The 19,081-nt window shown below is 36.0% G+C and overlaps 1 protein-coding gene across 8 annotated transcripts in view; it reads left to right on the top strand.

Moving 5' to 3' along the window:
• LOC110458828 overlaps positions 1-19,081 on the top strand; it is a 95,511-nt gene that overhangs the window by 58,564 nt on the left and 17,866 nt on the right. For 5 of the 8 annotated variants that reach the window (XM_021510774.1, XM_021510778.1, XM_021510771.1 and 2 more), the window contains 12 exons: positions 5,489-6,321; positions 7,725-7,843; positions 8,601-8,652; positions 9,119-9,296; positions 9,877-9,909; positions 11,871-11,891; positions 13,831-13,987; positions 14,597-14,739; positions 15,056-15,112; positions 15,757-15,935; positions 17,509-17,661; positions 18,466-18,667. In XM_021510774.1, the coding sequence (XP_021366449.1) occupies positions 5,489-6,321; positions 7,725-7,843; positions 8,601-8,652; positions 9,119-9,296; positions 9,877-9,909; positions 11,871-11,891; positions 13,831-13,987; positions 14,597-14,739; positions 15,056-15,112; positions 15,757-15,935; positions 17,509-17,661; positions 18,466-18,667 (2,127 nt within the window). The remainder of the gene's footprint in view (positions 1-5,488; positions 6,322-7,724; positions 7,844-8,600; positions 8,653-9,118; positions 9,297-9,876; positions 9,910-11,870; positions 11,892-13,830; positions 13,988-14,596; positions 14,740-15,055; positions 15,113-15,756; positions 15,936-17,508; positions 17,662-18,465; positions 18,668-19,081) is intronic. The other 3 variants (XM_021510776.1, XM_021510775.1, XM_021510779.1) reach the window with 3 other exon arrangements.

The following is a 19,081-nucleotide window of genomic DNA, read 5'->3' as shown; positions in this document are numbered from 1 at the left end:
GACTGTTTATAATGTGTGGGTGGTTAGTAGGTATAATAGTGTACTGTTTATAATGTGTGGGTGGTTAGTAGGTATAATATGGTACTGTTTATAATGTGTGTGCAGTTAGTAGGTATAATAGGGTACTGTTTATAATATGTGGGGGGTTAGTAGGTATAATAGGGGACTGTTTATAATGTGTGGGTGGTTAGTAGGTATAATAGAGTCCTGTTATAATGTGTGGGTGGTTAGTAGGTATAATAGTGTACTGTTTATAATGTGTGGGTGGTTAGTAGGTATAATAGGGTCCTGTTTATAATGTGTGTGCAGTTAGTAGGTATAATAGGGTACTGTTTATAATGTGTGGGGGGGTAGTAGGTATAATAGAGTACTGTTTATAATGGGTGGGTTGTTAGTAGGTATAATAGAGTACTGTTTATAATGTGGGGGTGGTTAGTAGGTATAATAGGGTACTGTTTATAACGTGTGGGTGGTTAGTAGGTATTATAGGGTACTGTTTATAATGTGTGGGTGGTTAGTAGGTATAATAGAGTCCTGTTATAATGTGTGGGTGGTTAGTAGGTATAATAGTGTACTGTTTATAATGTGTGGGTGGTTAGTAGGTATAATAGGGTACTGTTTATAATATGTGGGGGGTTAGTAGGTATAATAGGGGACTGTTTATAATGTGTGGGTGGTTAGTAGGTATAATAGAGTCCTGTTATAATGTGTGGGTGGTTAGTAGGTATAATAGAGTCCTGTTATAATGTGTGGGTGGTTAGTAGGTATAATAGAGTCCTGTTATAATGTGTGGGTGGTTAGTAGGTATAATAGAGTACTGTATATAATGTGTGGGTTGTTAGTAGGTATAATAGAGTACTGTTTATAATTTGTGGGTGGTTAGTAGGTATAATAGAGTACTGTATATAATGTGTGGGTTGTTAGTAGGTATAATAGAGTACTATTTATAATGTGTGGGTGGTTTGTAGGTATAATAGGGTACTGTTTATATTGTGTGGGTAGTTAGTAGGTATGATAGGGTACTGTTTATAATGTGTGGTTAGTAGGTATAATAGGGTATTGTTTATAATGTGTGGGTGGTAATTAGTAGGTATAATAGATACTGTTTATAATGTGTAGGTAGTTAATAGGTATAATAGGGTACTGTATATAATGTGTGGGTAGTTGTAGGTATAATAGGGTACTGTTTATAATGTGTGGGAGGTTAGTAGGTATAATAGGGGACTGTTTATAATGTGTGGGTGGTTAGTAGGTATAATAGAGTCCTGTTATAATGTGTGGGTGGTTAGTAGGTATAATAGAGTACTGTTTATAATGTGTGGGTTGTTAGTAGGTATAATAGAGTACTGTTTATAATGTGTGGGTGGTTTGTAGGTATAATAGGGTACTGTTTATGATGTGTGGGTGGTAAGTAGGTATAATAGGGTACTGTTTATAATGTGGGTGGTAATTTGTAGGTATAATAGGGTACTGTTTATAACGTGTGGGTGTATACTGTTATTAATTAGTTATCATACTGTACATAAATCACTTCACTCCTTGATATGTACCCGAGGTGTCAGATATTGCCACAAGCTATGACACCACCTCGCATAATGTTGTACTGAGTTAGACTTTCTGGGTAGAAGTTCACCGGGTAAACTGCTAAGTACGACCCATTAACAGGCCATGGTTGAACTGATGTGCTACAAAGTTTTGGTGGATGGATCAAGACCACGAACACTAGAATTTGTAAGATTATCACAACTTTAATTGATGAAGCATTAAGTTTGGTTGTGGTTATAGAACTATACCATCTATGGTAATATCATACCAGGAGGTCATATGTTAGTTGTAGTTCAATGTTTTACTGTTTGTGTGAGGAGTTTACGCGATGGCGTTGATGTGATATGGTTTCAGCAGTGTTGGTTGTTGCGGGTTGACATTCTTGGTTAAGGGATTTTAGTTTATTGGTAAGTGAAATTCTTTCTGATTTTTTGAGAGAAACATATTCATGCATACCTCTTATATGATAAATCAACCATAGAGTAACCAGAAACGTTTCTAATTTGTTTCAGTCAATTTAAGTAGAGGATTTAACTCATTCACCCCTAAAGACACATTTGAACTCTTCCAATTCAAAGGTTGGAATAGTTCATTATGAAATTTCAGGGGTAAATGAGTTGAAGAAGTTTCTATTTATCATAAGGTCTAACTTAAACAGTAAGTATCATTTACACGGCTGTTGAGTACGTTTCTATTTATTATAAGGTCTAACTAAAACAATAAGTATCATTTACAAGGCTGTTGAATAAGTTTCTATTTATTATAAGGTCGAACTTAAACAATAAGTATCATTTACACGGCTGTTGAATAAGTTTCTATTTATCATAAGGTCTAACTTCAACAATAAGTATAATTTACACGACTGTTGAATAAATTTCTATTTATCATAAGGTCTAACTTCAACAATAAGTATCATTTACACGGCTGTTGAATAAATTTCTATTTATCATAAGATCTAAAATTAACAATAAGTATCATTTACACGGCTGTTGAGTACGTTTCTATTGATCATAAGTTCTAACTTAAACAATAAGTATCATTTACAAGGCTGTTGAATAAGTTTCTATTTATCATAAGGTCTAACTTAAACAATAAGTATCATTTACAAGGCTGTTGATGAGTTTCTATTTATCATAAGATCTAAAATTAACAATAAGTATCATTTACACGGCTGTTGAGTACGTTTCTATTGATCATAAGTTCTAACTTAAACAATAAGTATCATTTACAAGGCTGTTGAATAAGTTTCTATTTATCATAAGGTCTAACTTAAACAATAAGTATCATTTACAAGGCTGTTGATGAGTTTCTATTTATCATAAGATCTAAAATTAACAATAAGTATCATTTACACGGCTGTTGAGTACGTTTCTATTGATCATAAGTTCTAACTTAAACAATAAGTATCATTTACAAGGCTGTTGAATAAGTTTCTATTTATCATAAGGTCTAACTTAAACAATAAGTATCATTTACAAGGCTGTTGATGAGTTTCTATTTATCATAAGATCTAAAATTAACAATAAGTATCATTTACACGGCTGTTGAGTACGTTTCTATTGATCATAAGTTCTAACTTAAACAATAAGTATCATTTACAAGGCTGTTGAATAAGTTTCTATTTATCATAAGGTCTAACTTAAACAATAAGTATCATTTACAAGGCTGTTGATGAGTTTCTATTTATCATAAGATCTAAAATTAACAATAAGTATCATTTACACGGCTGTTGAGTACGTTTCTATTGATCATAAGTTCTAACTTAAACAATAAGTATCATTTACAAGGCTGTTGAATAAGTTTCTATTTATCATAAGGTCTAACTTAAACAATAAGTATCATTTACAAGGCTGTTGATGAGTTTCTATTTATCATAAGATCTAAAATTAACAATAAGTATCATTTACACGGCTGTTGAGTACGTTTCTATTGATCATAAGTTCTAACTTAAACAATAAGTATCATTTACAAGGCTGTTGAATAAGTTTCTATTTATCATAAGGTCTAACTTAAACAATAAGTATCATTTACAAGGCTGTTGATGAGTTTCTATTTATCATAAGATCTAAAATTAACAATAAGTATCATTTACACGGCTGTTGAGTAAGTTTCTATTGATCATAAGTTCTAACTTAAACAATAAGTATCATTTACAAGGCTGTTGCATAAGTTTATATTTATCAGAAGATCTAAAATTAACAATAAGTATCATTTACACGGCTCGGGAAAGTTATTTGTGTCAATTATGTTAGGTATTCTTATAGAAAATAACTTTTTTCTGTGAGGTTGCCCTCAGTTCACTGACCTCTGATAAAAAGTTTAATTTGATATCAACAGTGATACAATCATCTCATTGTTTAACCCAAGTACATCAGTTGTTTGAGATAAAATGTCAGATAATGAATTTTTTACTATTTTAGTACTAGATAAACATTATAGGCACAATAACATGAACTCATTTACACAAAATAAACAACACGTAGGTATTAACTATAAAATGTATCCAAATTAAAACATGTGACACTAACAATACACAGGCTTAGGGGGTTTACATATTGTTAGCTCAGGTCAATTTCCAGTACATTATTTATTCTTATTTAAAATGTTAAATTTTACTTAATACTTAAAACTAAGAATGTATCTAGCATGTAAACTAACAAACTACAAGTTCTCCTGGGTGACTACATGTTAGTACACTAGGCTGGGACGTATCCTTATGTCAGATAGACCGACAGGTGGTTAAACGTCCTCGAGGCTATGAAAGTTACCAAGGCTTCAGTCTACCATCAATAATCTGATGTAATCCGGTTCCTGTATGATCTAGTACCTATATGTGATCTGGTGCCTGTGTAATCAGGTACCCCTGTAATCAGGAACCTGTGTGATCTGTTACCTGTGTTCTCAGGTACCTATGTAATCTGGTATTTTTGTGATCTGGTACCTATGTTCTCTAGTACCTGTGTAATCTGGTACTTTTGTGATCTGGTACCTATGTTCTTTGGTACATGTGTAAGCTGGTACCTATGTAATAGGATGTTCATGTAATCTGGTACCTGTGTAATCTGGTACCTGTGGGATCTGGTACCTGTGTAATCTGGTACTTTTGTGATCTGGTACCTGTGTTCTCTGGTACCTGTGTCAGCTGGTACCTGTGTAATAGGATGTTCATGTAATCTGGTACCTGTGGGATCTGGTACCTATGTTCTCTGGTACCTATGTTATCTAATGCCTGTGTAATCTGGTACCTGTGGGATCTGGTACCTATGTTCTCTGGTACCTATGTTATCTAATGCCTGTGTAATTTGATGTTCGTGAAATCTGGTACTTTTGTTTCCTTGTATATATGAAATGTAAATGCCTTGGAATGCTATTATATTGGAAAAAGGAAATGGTTGTCTGTTAGGATTTCCCCAAATCCTTTCTTTTCTTTCTTCTGTTTTAGTCATATCAAATAACACTGTAGTAAATCTTTTAACCTTTTTATTGTCATGTTATCTAATGTTACGGGAGATGGTCTAGTGTCCAATCCATCTGGCTGTGCTAATTAATTAGAAACACTATTTGGAAAATAAGTATTCACAAAAATTCACAGATATATATATTTTATGGAAAGTGTAAGATATTGTAGAAATAAATATGAAGGTCCAGCTTCTCACTACCTAACAAGCGAAACAATAAGGTAATGCGGTCATTTTGTGTATTTGATTGGTTTTGAAATTCATCGTTTAACCTGCATGTATAGCAATCCAAAATGTTCACCCATAGGCAGCAATCTCAGACATATTTGTCAACTTTCAGATATTTCTCAAAGAGAATTACAAGTTTTGTGGTACGAGTCATAAAGCTGATATTTGGGCTTTGAACAACTTGCCCAGAAAACAACATTTTCCAGTTGTTATGAATCTTGACAGAATTTCAAGCCGACTGTTTTTCTCTGTTACAGCGAGCTGCCGAGGGAGATGCAGAGAATGACTCGGATAGCAGTAACTCGGGTATCTATGAACCTATCGACCAGGACTGGGTCAACAAGTTAAAAATAGAACGTAGTGAACAGCCCCCGGAACTTCCAGCAGACAGGAAGAAGAAGAAGAAAAAGAAAGATGGTAATAAATCAGGGGCTGCAGCGCTTGGTTCCAAACTGAAAAAGTTCTACAATAAACCAAAGAAGAGTGGAGGCGAGCCCGGGCTTTCTAAAGTCTCCTCCGCTCCACAACTCTGTTTATCCGAACAGTCCACATCCTCTGGGGTGTTGAACAAGATTGGAGATAAACTGAAATTAATCACTCGTGCCAAAAGTTCAGATCCAAAATTGTTGACGGAAGCGGAAGTGGTAATATCAAGCAGTGAATACGACGCGGAGGGTTACACGGAGGAAGATCGTGAGGCCAACACTATGAGCATTCCACTGGAGGACATTGTGTATATTGACTCATCGTCCAGTATAGATCAGGCCGAGTCACCTGACACTGATAACCGTTATAATTATGAGGACACTGCGCCCCCGCTACCCCCAAGGGTTGCGTCAGATGAGGAGGAAAGTGCCCCTAAACCACCACCAAAGACTCGCTCCAGCATGATCAAGACATTAGACACAAACTTGGGACTTGTACCAATGCGACCCCCAAAGCGGAACAGTTCACGCCCTCAATCAGAGGACGAGGCCTCCACTCCTGCCCTGCCCCCTAGGAACCGTGTCTCAACCAATGTCAATCTAGATACAGTTGTGCCAGTCACACCAGGGATGGTAACTACTGCACACTCCACCGGCGATCTCAGGTAAGTAATTAAGGGATTTTAACAAAATTTTGTCAAGAACACCTTGGGCGAAGGGGACTCAATGATGTAAGCCTCTTTGGACTACATCATTACGTTATAACTGAGTAACAGTAAAGACCTCCACCCTATAACCAAAAATAAACTGTTGTTGGGCATGAAGAAAAGAATGCAATCATGCTACCATAATTACTCAAAGGGTCCTGCCAGCCCCTTGGGACTACGTACGTTTTTGGTGTTAACTTGAAAACAAGTGAGTTCCTCACCATATAACCATATGAACCCGGTATTTTTTTCTAATTATGAACAGACAATACATTCATGCTGTAATGATTGGCCCTGGGGTCCATCTGTGCCCTGGGAGATTTAATCCCTGGATCATAACATTGAAACAGTTGAGACACCCTTTAATCATGTTAACAGTTGATGGATATGAAGAGGTAAACACCGAAACAGCTCAGGGATCTGATCTTGCCCTTATTATATGTGACTTACTAGCAGGGCCATAGCTTGGAAACTGTTGAGATCCTCGCCCTGTTACGTGGCTCTCGATAATGGAAGGTCATTGTTGGACCAATCATGGTATTATTTTCAAAACTTTTTCAGTTTTGAGGTCACTTGAGTTATTATTGGTTATAACATCAACAGAATTTGATTTGGTAACTCTAAATACAAAAAAGGGTTGTCAATTTCCAGGTCATGCTAATTGTTTACTGTTACCGAACACTGTTCATTATCAGCCAAGAATTCAGTCTTTGCGTATTGCAGAGTTATCTTCTCTTGGGAGCAGGTATTGATTGTTACGTCATTGGTTTGTGTGAGAAAATTACGTCGTTTTCTCAAAAATTGTTGACGTTACTCTCACAAACAAGTGACGTAACAATAAATCCCTGCTCCCAAGGGAAGATAACTCTGCAATACGCAAAGACGGAATAGATAGAACCCACAGAACTGGATGGAAATCATTTATTTATTGATAAATATATCCAAATATAAATATAAGTGTAAGCAAACAATGGGTTAGAATAAGTTAATCAGTTCTATAAAATAGAACCCCCATCTCCCTGCACACACACTAGAAAATATTGGCGGTATAACATTTAGTAAAAATATGCACTCGGACATGATTGCTTATAAATATTTAGGTGAGCAATACAGGACATTTAGGCCTCTTGTATCTACTTACTACCGTGTAAAGATTCTGTGTCTCCTACTTGCAGCATGCAAGCTATTATAGTCCCTACACTTATCTAAAATCAAGTTAAGATATAGAAACTATCACATATTAAGATTTTCTCCTCGTAACAAGTTTCTGATGTATTGTGGAGTTAGTCGTATTATGGTGTACCTATCGTCATTTTCTCCCCGTAACAAATTTATGATGAACATTGGTGTATCATATACAGGAAGCCAAAGGGCCAGTGGCATGCCAGTACGGACAGCTATCTCCATGGACACATGCTACAGTCCAGCAGGGACACTGACCATTCTGATGGACCTCCTGCACCACACCGTTCCAATAGTGGTAATGATACATTCTCTTCATAAGTTTTAATAATAGAATCAGGCCTCTGTATCAGTGAATACACAGATGTCATATACCTAGGAGAGTTTGCATTTATGCTGACCTATTCTGATATAAAATGACCATATAATGACATCGTAGACTTCAAGATGACATTATCACATCACAATGATGTCACTGACCTTTAGATGACATTTTTGACACCACAATGATGTTGCTGATTTCCAGATGACATTATATGACATCACAATGATGTCACTGACATCCAGATGATACTATGACATCACAATGATGTCACAGACCTCCAGATGGTATTATGACATCACAATGTTGTCACTGACCTCGAGATAATATTATATCATCACAATGATGTCACTGACCTCCAGATTATATTATGACATCACAATGATGTCACAGACCTCCAGATTATATTATGACATCACAATGATGTCACAAAGATGTCACAAACTTCGAGATAATATTATGACATCACAATGGAGACTATAAATAGATAACAACGTAGAATTTAACACTGTAAATAACCTGAAAAACAAATTCTTTTGTATTATCTTCGGAACTTTTTTATGTTATTTTAAAAAAGCTTCGTTCTGATATACAAAACGAAATTTTGCCCGAATTTTACTCAATTTTAATCCTTAAAATAAAGTGCAACTGTGATCTCAGTTATCTCAATTTAGTTGTCCTATAGAATGGTTTAGACTGCTTGATTCAATTTTAAAAATTATTCCTGTTTCAGGTGAAGAGAACATTTACATTGAATGTGATAGACCAGGTGCTCAGGAACAAGAGTAAGTTAAACAAACGTCTCAGTTTCTACGAATATTCCCTCTGAAAATCTCCTGGAATCTCTTGTACATATGTATAACTTAAATTTTCAGTTGTATGGTATATGGGATGAAATTCTTTAATAATATCTAGCTTCATACTTGCTAACGTTTTGAAATTTCGATGGTGGCGATCACGTGTGCTTGGAATTAAAAGTATAGATAAAATGTATGTATGTTCACCCCAGGGAAAAAATAACACTTTTAAATGGCATCTTTTGAGCTGTTCTTTCAGGTGAAATCATCAGATCATAGAAAAATAGGAATAGTTTAGCAAATCCACCAGTTGAAAAAGCTCAATTTTAGGGTCCAAAATAGAAGTTGGCATTTATGTAGTTTTATTCTCTTTAAAAAGAAAACCCACCTTTTTGGCAGATTACATACAGATTAAAGACAAAATTGTTTGTAATAAATGTTTCTCAACTTTCAGGGCGAACAAACGTCCACTAGAAAAGAAACTGTCCTCATTATACATGAAGTCAGCTGATGTAGCCAGTGCGCCTGATAAAAGTCCTACAAACCAGAAATCAAATGGGCCATTCCAAGATATCCTGATGTTTCAATCACAGTACCAGAACACTGCGGACGACAACATGTACCTCGACCTGGTGAGTATTACATTTTCTGTCATGTCCGCGTGTGCAAGATAGAGCTGTCCAGGGTAAGAAAGGGATGTAAGAAGCTTCTGTGTTACACCTCATTTTTCAATATATTTACCGTACAAGTTCGAAAGATGAGATCAATTTTTCTCTGCAAACTTGGTTTGCTAATATGGGTATGCTAAATCTTGCTTTTGTCAAAAAGACTCAGGGGAAAAGTTGATAATTACCAAACGGTAGTCAGTCCAAAAGTATTTTCATGGTTTTTGAGCTAAATACGCTTTCATGTCCAGGGGTTTAGGATAGGGAAATTCCATCCTTGGGATTTCCCTATCCTACACCCCTGGGCATGTTGAAAATTACATCTAATGAATTGAAATGAAATAGTTACATGTACTTTTTTCCGATTTTTCGCAATAGTCCTGCAAAGTTTAAAACAATGAAAGTTTGACTCTGTAATCACAGTGTTTAAGTATGCAGTATAGCTATTGTCTAACGGAAATAATGATGGTAGTTATTGTGAGTTTTATGCTTGTTAAGATATACAGTTTTTTCGATGTGAAGTGAATTTTATCATATGTCACTACAGAACAGGATTAAGTGTATACAGCCGGTGTTACAGGTGAGTCAGGAATGTCACCGTAGATAAAACAGCCGTCTACCGACTCGTGTGTCTCACAATCGCACAGCCCCTCACCTTCACCATCTCACAAGGTTATCCGAAAAAGTTGAAAAAATTGAATGACTATGATCATATACTTTATGATAAATGAATAATTTATCATAAAGATACTGCATTTTGTATCGGGGAACAAAAAGGAAGTACTTGATGATGGATTGTGACAGGCCCGGGAAGTGGAATCTGTAAATTTTATGTTTATATCCTTGTTCCTATCTGCAGTAGGATTTGTCTTCATACATCCTCCTAGGATTTCTGCATCCCTGACCAGCTTACCCAGAATGCATTATTAGTGTCAGTGCATGTAGGGTGCCTCCTTAATCTGTAAAAATATTTTGGAGTAAAAAGTTTTGAATTACGAAAGAAATACAGCAAAAATAATATCACTTTTTGTAGATAAACAAATCACAGATTAAGGAGGTTTGACTGGTTTAGGAAGATTAAGGCGAGATAGTTAACTCTTTCTGACCACTGTAGACCATAATGGACTCATCCACATAAATGCATGGAAGAGTTTACTCAAGTTACCTAGGGGTGAAAGGGTTAAATAGCCACTGTATTTTCTGTATGAATTCCCATCTATATATTTTGATTAGCATGAGAGATGTGAGTAGCAGGAAAATATGTGTATGATTTATTTTTTTCATACAAAATGCATAAATCTCTCCGTCAGTTGTCAACCTTTCCTTTAAAATGCCAATCATAAGAATTTTAATATTGCAGCAGTGGAATGCCCAAATTAGAAAAACTAAACAATATTCTAGTCATACTTTTATTTCCACAGCATTTAATTGTGATTATTTATAATCTTGGTGGCGATTTTCAAAAATGTACTTTGGGGGTATGAAAACATTATTTGCAAACTTTGTAAGAATATCACCATGCACATTTAAACCCTTAACAGATACGTTGTTTTTCATATCCCATGAAAACAAACAACAACATGCTATTTAATTAAAGATATGATTAATTAATTGTTTTGTTCACAACACTTGCTATATCCGGTTTAAGTACCACAGATATAGCCCTCACATATATGACATGTGTTGTTAATTAATAATAATATACAACATTTATATATTACCCTATATAATTTGTAAAATTACTCTAAAACGCTTTACAACATATGGATAAGTATTAGTTATAATTGTGAAACAAAAAAGGCTTGCAATCACTTTTATACATTCAGCAAGCAGATAATCATTGCAATGTGTGCACATACATGTATTTGACGTCTGTGTTAAGAGCCTAAAATGCTTTGAGGAGACGTGAAGAGGTGAGTTTTGATGTCCCTCTTGAATTTGGCCAGGGTATTTGACTTTCTAACAGCAGGTGATAAGCTATTCCACATTGTGGCCCGAAATCCGCCCAAAGCACTGGTTTCCATAGAAAGTCTTTTAAACATTAATTACTAAGAGTAAGAAAAATGATGAAATCTATTCACAGTGAGCTTGGGATGTGCTCAAGTATGATATAAAATGTTTGTTTATTTGTGTGCCAACATCCAAAAACTTATACCGTAAATATTAATGTATTGTGGGCACTCGTGAATAGTGCGCAGGTACTTTTTGGGTGAAAAAATGAAATAAAATAAAAATCCCAAAAAAACTTCACGATAAATGGTCGCGACCAAGGACTGGTTTTGGATAGTTCTTGTGCATAGTGCACACCTCCTTACTTGACACTTTAATTTTTCCTTAAAAAAATGTGCACTTTACACAAATTTTTATGGTACTTTTCAGTGTGTAGCATTAAAAACTTCTAAAAAACTATTTCTTGAGGAAAGCGTAATTTATTTTACAATAAATCAAAATTAAAAAATAAATAAATGATTAGACGTCTGTTAAAGTAACATCATGATGATGCTGATATGTGCCTTCAGTAGCTGTGTATAATTGTTGCAGAGATTCGCTACCATAGACCCAGTAAGTAGCTGTTTTAACGTCTGATGACCTCGGAATGACACTGAATTTCCACACAACTTTTTTTTTTTTTTTTTCGCAAGGATCTGCTTGAAGATTCTTCAAAATAACCAAGATTCATTTGTACTCTTGAAATATAGCGCCTCTATACCAATGTGTGTTGGACCACAGAGATCTGAGAATTTGTTACAGCTATATTTGGGCCTAAACTAAGGTGTTCAGCGTAATTTTATATGTTTTAGGGGTTTAGATCGACTAAAAATGCCACCCCCAACATATATAAAATCATTGGGGATGGCATTTTTACTGAAATTACTCTGAACACTTTAGTTTAGGTCCAAATATAGCTGTAACAAATTCTCAGATCCCTGTGTGTTGGACAATGGCTGAGGTTAAGCTACTGGAATGGTGTGTTCTGACTATAACAGAGAAACTGATGAAATGAATGTGTATAAAGTCTGGAATGTCATAGAGATTGCAGGAATGATTTTCTTTTGAGAAAAAAAATATGCATGAGCTTTTATATATACTGTAGACATCGTTAACTATTCTCAACTAGTTCAAATTGGCCTGAACTGTCCTCTACACTTTTCTTGGTCGGCAAGGACAGCTTTGTCTGTATCTCTTGGCCTCAAGCATGGAGTTGTATCTGAATGTTTTCTCATCAACATTAACTCATTAACCCCTGAAGACACATTTGAACTCTTCCAATTTAAAGGTTGGAATAGTTCATTATGAAATTTCAGGGGTGTATGAGTTATAAGTCGATCATTGTGGTATTTGTATGTCAACCTGCTACCAACGGTCATCAGCCAGTGTAAGAAAAATGGCTAACAACCTTGAGTCAGTTTACACTCCTTCAACTTTCAAATATATGATAAAAAAAATATTTTTGACTTTTCGGATAAAGAGAATTTGAAATAAGAATAGTATGTACATTTGTTTAACTCATTCACCCCTGAAGTTTCAAAATGAACTATTCCAACCTTTGAATTGGAAGAGTTCAAATGTGTCTTCAGGGGTGAATGAGTTAAGCTGCAACAAAGAGTATGAAAATCATGTTTAAACTTGCAATTAATCTTATGCATCAAATTCCATGACTTTGCACTTGAGGGAACAATTGCTTATCTATACTAAAGCCAAAAGTCAAGGAAATTAATTAAAACATTCTATTGAAGTTCAAGGTGAAGTTCTTCAGTTTCATATGTGATCGTATTCTGTTGATAACACGTTTGAATTGTTTTACACCAAGTAACATGTATTTACAGGAGAATTTAAGATATTAAGATACTAGGTAGGAAACAAAAGTTTGTTAGATGCTGGTCAAGGTCAGACTGATGCTTACTCAAGGTCAATGCTTGTCGCCCAACACACAGCTGTCTCCTTTTACTTAAAGAGATGGCAGATAATGTAAAAGTGTACGGCTTACTTCTACCTTACTATCTATTCTACTAAATGATGTAAATAATGATCTACAATGTTGATAACATTTTCTGAATACCACTGCCTGCATCTTGCCTACCCTATCCTCACATAGAGCTGTATGCACCAGGAGAGGCTGGCTCTCCAGCTTTTCCTCTCAGAGTGGCTGGCTCTCCGTTGGGCGACATGTCCTGTAGTCAATTTAATGTTACTAGTGGATTAACCATTGGAGGATGCTGGACAATGTTAAGTGATGTTTTCTTGGGTTTGATGATAATTATTAATTAATTATTTTAATATATAATTATTATTAATCATTTTAATGGATCTATGCAGAATCATAGGAATTATGAAAAAAATAGTAACTACAATCAGTTATGTGAGGTTTTGCAAATTTGAAATGTTGTTATGTGTGTTATAATTATTTAATTGATATGTGTTATTGGATAGTCAACATATATCTGTTTCATTAGACCTCTTGTGTCTGTGTGCCACTGAACAATTGTTTTAATGTTTAAAGGAGGACGAGGACCAACTGTACGGGACGCTCGGGGAGCGCTACACACCCAAAATCTACGCCACAGAGCCTCTGTATCAGTATTATCACAAAGACATGGCATCCCGTGCTAGCAAGAAATGTTCTGTGATGCACGCACAGAGTGACGACGAAGAAGATGGTAGGTTACCTTATAAACTTGTGACATATTTGTCTGTTCAATTATTTTCTCAACTTTTGAAACATGCAAGAACTAAATGATGAGACTGGTGTCGTGACCTGGACAGTCGAATATCTTTCTAGTTTTAGCTGATTCAACAAAAGGGTTATTTTTGTCTCGTCGCCATGACGTAGCGGAAGCGAGACTAAGGTGTTGCTTTGACGACGGCGGCGTCAACATTAGGTTTTTGGGTTTAAGTTAGTTTCTCTGAAACTATAAGTGCTAGACCAACCAAACTTGCACCATAGATGCATCTTGGGTAGTACGTCTCAACCCATGCATCAAATGCTGGATGCGGCCTACCTTTCATGGTCCATTGGGTTTGTCAGCATCTCCATTTGGTCAAAACAAACTTTCACATCTCTACCAAATCTATATACAGTATTCCTACTGAAAAAAAGATCTCCACTAATACTGAGGTTGCCCTAAAGGAAAATTATAAACTGTTCTTTTTTCAATTGAGTAAAACTTATATGATGTCACATACATGTATATATGACTGGGTATGACGTCATTTGACGTATATGCTTTGGCCGATGAAAAACATAACAGAGTTGTTTCCCTTGGTAGATGAGAGGATCTATGAGGCATTGGACGATGTGATAGAATCTCCGGGGGAGACAAAAGCTGACCGGGTAAAGACATCAACGTTGGAGATGTTCACCAAGAAAACGGGCAGCGCAATGAGAGCTTTGTGGTGTGAAATGGCCGAGGTTTGGATACTATTCTTCCTGTTTCTTTGTAAAAGATTTCTGATCTTTGTCTAAGTAGAAATGGTGCATCACACTTTTCTGCATTTTAAACCCCTATATGTTGTTATGGAAATGTACAGTTATAGCTGAATGCAGGCACTTTGGACAAATTAAGTGTTCCCTTTGCTTGTCATTCAGTTGACAAATACAAAACAACAATTTTTTATTGATGGTATTTACTTGTTTTAAATTTTCTATTCAAGGTATTTTATCGTTGAAGTAAAACTTGGTTATTTTCATGTGGTGAGAGTTTGTAATTTCAACACCTCTGTTTCAGGTCAAAAAGAGCGGTCTCTTGGAAACGTTATCATCACAAGAACGAAAGATCCAAGAGGTGTGTGTAATAGGTTTTCTTGTCAATGTCAATAAGAGACACCACATTATTTGTAAAGATCAATTATCTTATACGAGACATGAGGAGAAGCTTATTCAATTATAGAAAGATTAATTGAATAGGATATTTGAAATAAATATATATTTGGAATGTCTTTCTAGATACCCAAATTATATTAATAATGATCTGTAAAGCGTTGTATGATAAGGTATATAAACCAGGGGCAATATATCAAGGTTTTACTGTATAATAACCGGTGCAGTATATCAAGGTTTTACTGTATATAAACTAGGGGCAGTATATCAAGGTGTTTCTGTATATAAGCAAGGGGCAGTATATCAAGGTTTTACTGTATAATAACTGGGCAGTATATCAGGGTTTTACTGTATATAAACCAGGGGCAGTATATCAAGGTGTTTCGGTATATAAACCAGGGGCAGTATATCAAGGTTTTACTGTATAATAACCGGAGCAGTATATCAAGGTTTTACTGTATAATAACCGTGGCAGTATATCAAGGTTTTACTGTATATTAGCCAGGGGCAGAACATCAAGGTTTTGCTGTATATAAACCAGGGGCAGTATATCAGGGTTTAACTATATGTATCAATATTAACTGACAAACCTTTCTGTACTTACTTCAGGCAACATTTGAAATCGTCACGTCAGAGGCTACATATCTTCGCAGCCTGAATGTGCTGATTGACACTTTCCTCCGTTCACAAGAATTCTCTGCAGAACATTCCGATCGCTGTGTCCTCACACGACAGGAACGGCATGTCATTTTCTCCAATATAGGAGCCATTAGAGATGCAAGTGAAGGGTAAGTATTTGAGGCAGCCATATTGTATACTGATGGAGGTAGCCATATTGTATACTTATGGAGGCAGCCATATTGTATACTTATGGAGGTAGCCATATTGTATACTTATGGAGGCAGCCATATTGTATACTGATGGAGGCAGCCATATTGTATACTGATGGAGGTAGCCATATTGTATACTGATGGAGGTAGCCATATTGTATACTTATGGAGGCAGCCATATTGTATACTTATGGAGGCAGCCATATTGTATACTGATGGAGGCAGCCATATTGTATACTGATGGAGGTAGCCATATTGTATACTGATGGAGGTAGCCATATTGTATACTTATGGAGGCAGCCATATTGTATACTTATGGAGGCAGCCATATTGTATACTGATGGAGGCAGCCATATTGTATACTGATGGAGGCAGCCATATTGTATACTGATGGAGGTAGCCATATTGTATACTTATGGAGGCAGCCATATTGTATACTTATGGAGGCAGCCATATTGTATACTGATGGAGGCAGCCATATTGTATACTGATGGAGGCAGCCATATTGTATACTGATGGAGGCAGCCATATTGTATACTGATGGTGGCAGCCGTATTGTATACTGATGGAGGTAGCCATATTGTATACTGATGGAGGCAGCCATATTGTATACTAATGGAGGCAGCCATATTGTATAATAATGGAGGCAGCCATATTGTGTACTGATGGAGGCAGTCATATTGTATACTAATCGAGGCAGCCATATTGTATACTAATGGAGGCAGCCATATTGTATATTGTAATATTTTTTAGTTCACCATCATCAGGTGGTGAGCTTTTCAAATCATATTTCGTCTGTGATCTGTCCATGGTCCATCTGTGGTCTGTCCATGGTCCATCTGTGGTCTGTCCATGTTTCATCTGTGGTCTGTCCATGGTCCATCTGTGGTCTGTCCATGGTCCATCCATCCAAAAAGTTAATTTGGCCATATTGCTTCAAACTACTTCTCTCCGGCGCTATGACTTGCTATCGATCATATTTGATTGAAAGCATTCTCAGGTGCTGGGTATTCAAAAAGGTACAAATGAAGGAACTGTACTGCCAGGGGCTGAGGGATGGACCCAAAAAGGGATTATAAATTGACTGTTAAAGTGACTGAGGTCATAGTGTTCACCATTCCTGTCCTGTCAAGGGTCATTGTCATGACTCAAGACTGTACTGGCTTCATTTTTTAACAGTTTTTTTTTATCAAAGTTTTATAAAAATAATTACAATTTTTTCTTCTATATAAACAGATATGACAGCTACTAAATAATATTTCCGTTGATATACACAAATATATTCTTTTGTGTCATCAGTACGCCTGTGCTTAGTCACTGATACATGCATGTAAGTAAGGTTGCTTTACTACAGGATTGTAGATATTTTGTGTGTGCTGTGTGATTCCTCTCCATCATGTCGTATCAAACATGGATGGATGTATGACACACACTTTTGTCTTGTGACTATAAATATACTTCTGAATTTTCTTTTAACAGTATCAGATCTTCATTCAGATTATATATGTAACTCTGGCTTTTGGACTTTCAGATTTCTCTCGGCACTAGAAGCTAAATGGCAGGAGTCTGTTTTAATGGAAAATATTTCCTCCATCATAGAGAGCCACGCCAACACCAAGTTTGAGTGTTATGTCCGTTACTGTAGCAACCAGACATTCCAGGAGCGTCAAGTTCAGGAACTTATGTACGTATCCGTTTTTGTCCTTATATCTGCCATATCTAATAGGAAAAATACTCATTTTAAGAAAACTGAGTTCACAATATAATTAGGCATCAATTGGCACAAAACTTAACGGAATTATCACCTGAAAAGGAATAATCACCGGAAACATCGTACACTAAAGGAATAATCACCTGAAACATCGTAAACTAAAGGAATAATCACATGCAATATCGTAAACTTAAGCAATAATCACGTGAAATATCCTAAACTAAAGGAATAATCACCTTAAATATCATAAATTAAAGGAATTATCACGTAAAATATTGTAAACTAAAGGAATAATAACGTGAAATATCGTAAACTTAAAGAATAATCACGTGAAATATTGTAAACTAAAGGAATAATCACGTAAACTAAAGGAATAATCACCTGAAATATCATAAACTAAAGGATTAATCATGTGAAATATCGTAAACTAAAGGAATAATCACCTGAAATATCGTAAACTAAAGGAATAATCACGTGAAATATCGTAAACTAAAGGATTAATCATGTGAAATATCGTAAACTAAAGGAATAGTCACGTGAAACATCGTAAACTAAAGGATTAATCATGTGAAATATCGTAAACTAAAGAATAATCTCCTGAAACATCGTAAAAAAAAATTCATTAATTTTTGATGCACAGCTTAAAAACAAAACAAAAAGTTCAACCATTAGCTGTTATATGATAAACAACTTGTATGACAATAGTGTTTAGTTGATATTATGATACTGTGTTATTATATGTGGGATTACGTCACAAACCTGCCGCTGACTTTACAGGAAGAAGCCGGAGTTTTCGGATGCGATTCGGCGGATGGAGAGCTACCCTGACTGTCAGGGTCTGCCCATGATGTCCTTCCTCCTCCTTCCCATGCAGAGAATCACGCGCCTGCCCCTCCTTGTGGACGCCATCTGTCACCGCATGGAGCCAGCCACTGAGCAGCACAAGGGTGCCACACGAGCTCTCGAGGCACTAAACAGGGTAGGGAATTAGTGACGCAAATTTACTGTTTTTCACTAATGCTTGGCCTGGTCCCCTTTAAAATTCTTCAACTGATAAAAATCTTCAAATGATTCTGAAGGAATTGTGGTCTAATTTATATACCGGACACTATCTCAAGAACTGCCTTCCCTGATGTGTAGTGTATTGGACAAGATTCCAGGTATGAACTCTTCCCTGTTGTCTAGTATAATGGACGAAGATATTGGGGTATGGGCCCTGTCCTGTTGTCTAGTATAATGGACAAGATATTGGGGTATGGGCCCTGTCCTGTTGTCTAGTATAATGGACAAGATTTTGGGGTATGAGCCCTTACCTGTTGTCTAGCATAATGGACAAGATTTTGAGGTATGAGCCCTTACCAGCTGTTGTCTAGTATACTGGACAAGATTTTAG

The sequence above is a fragment of the Mizuhopecten yessoensis genome, unplaced genomic scaffold (genome assembly GCF_002113885.1).
Source record: "Mizuhopecten yessoensis strain PY_sf001 unplaced genomic scaffold, ASM211388v2 scaffold9847, whole genome shotgun sequence".
NCBI lineage: Eukaryota > Metazoa > Mollusca > Bivalvia > Pectinida > Pectinidae > Mizuhopecten > Mizuhopecten yessoensis.
Note: the sequence above shows the minus strand (reverse complement) of the source record. Positions and strands in the feature narration are given on the sequence as shown.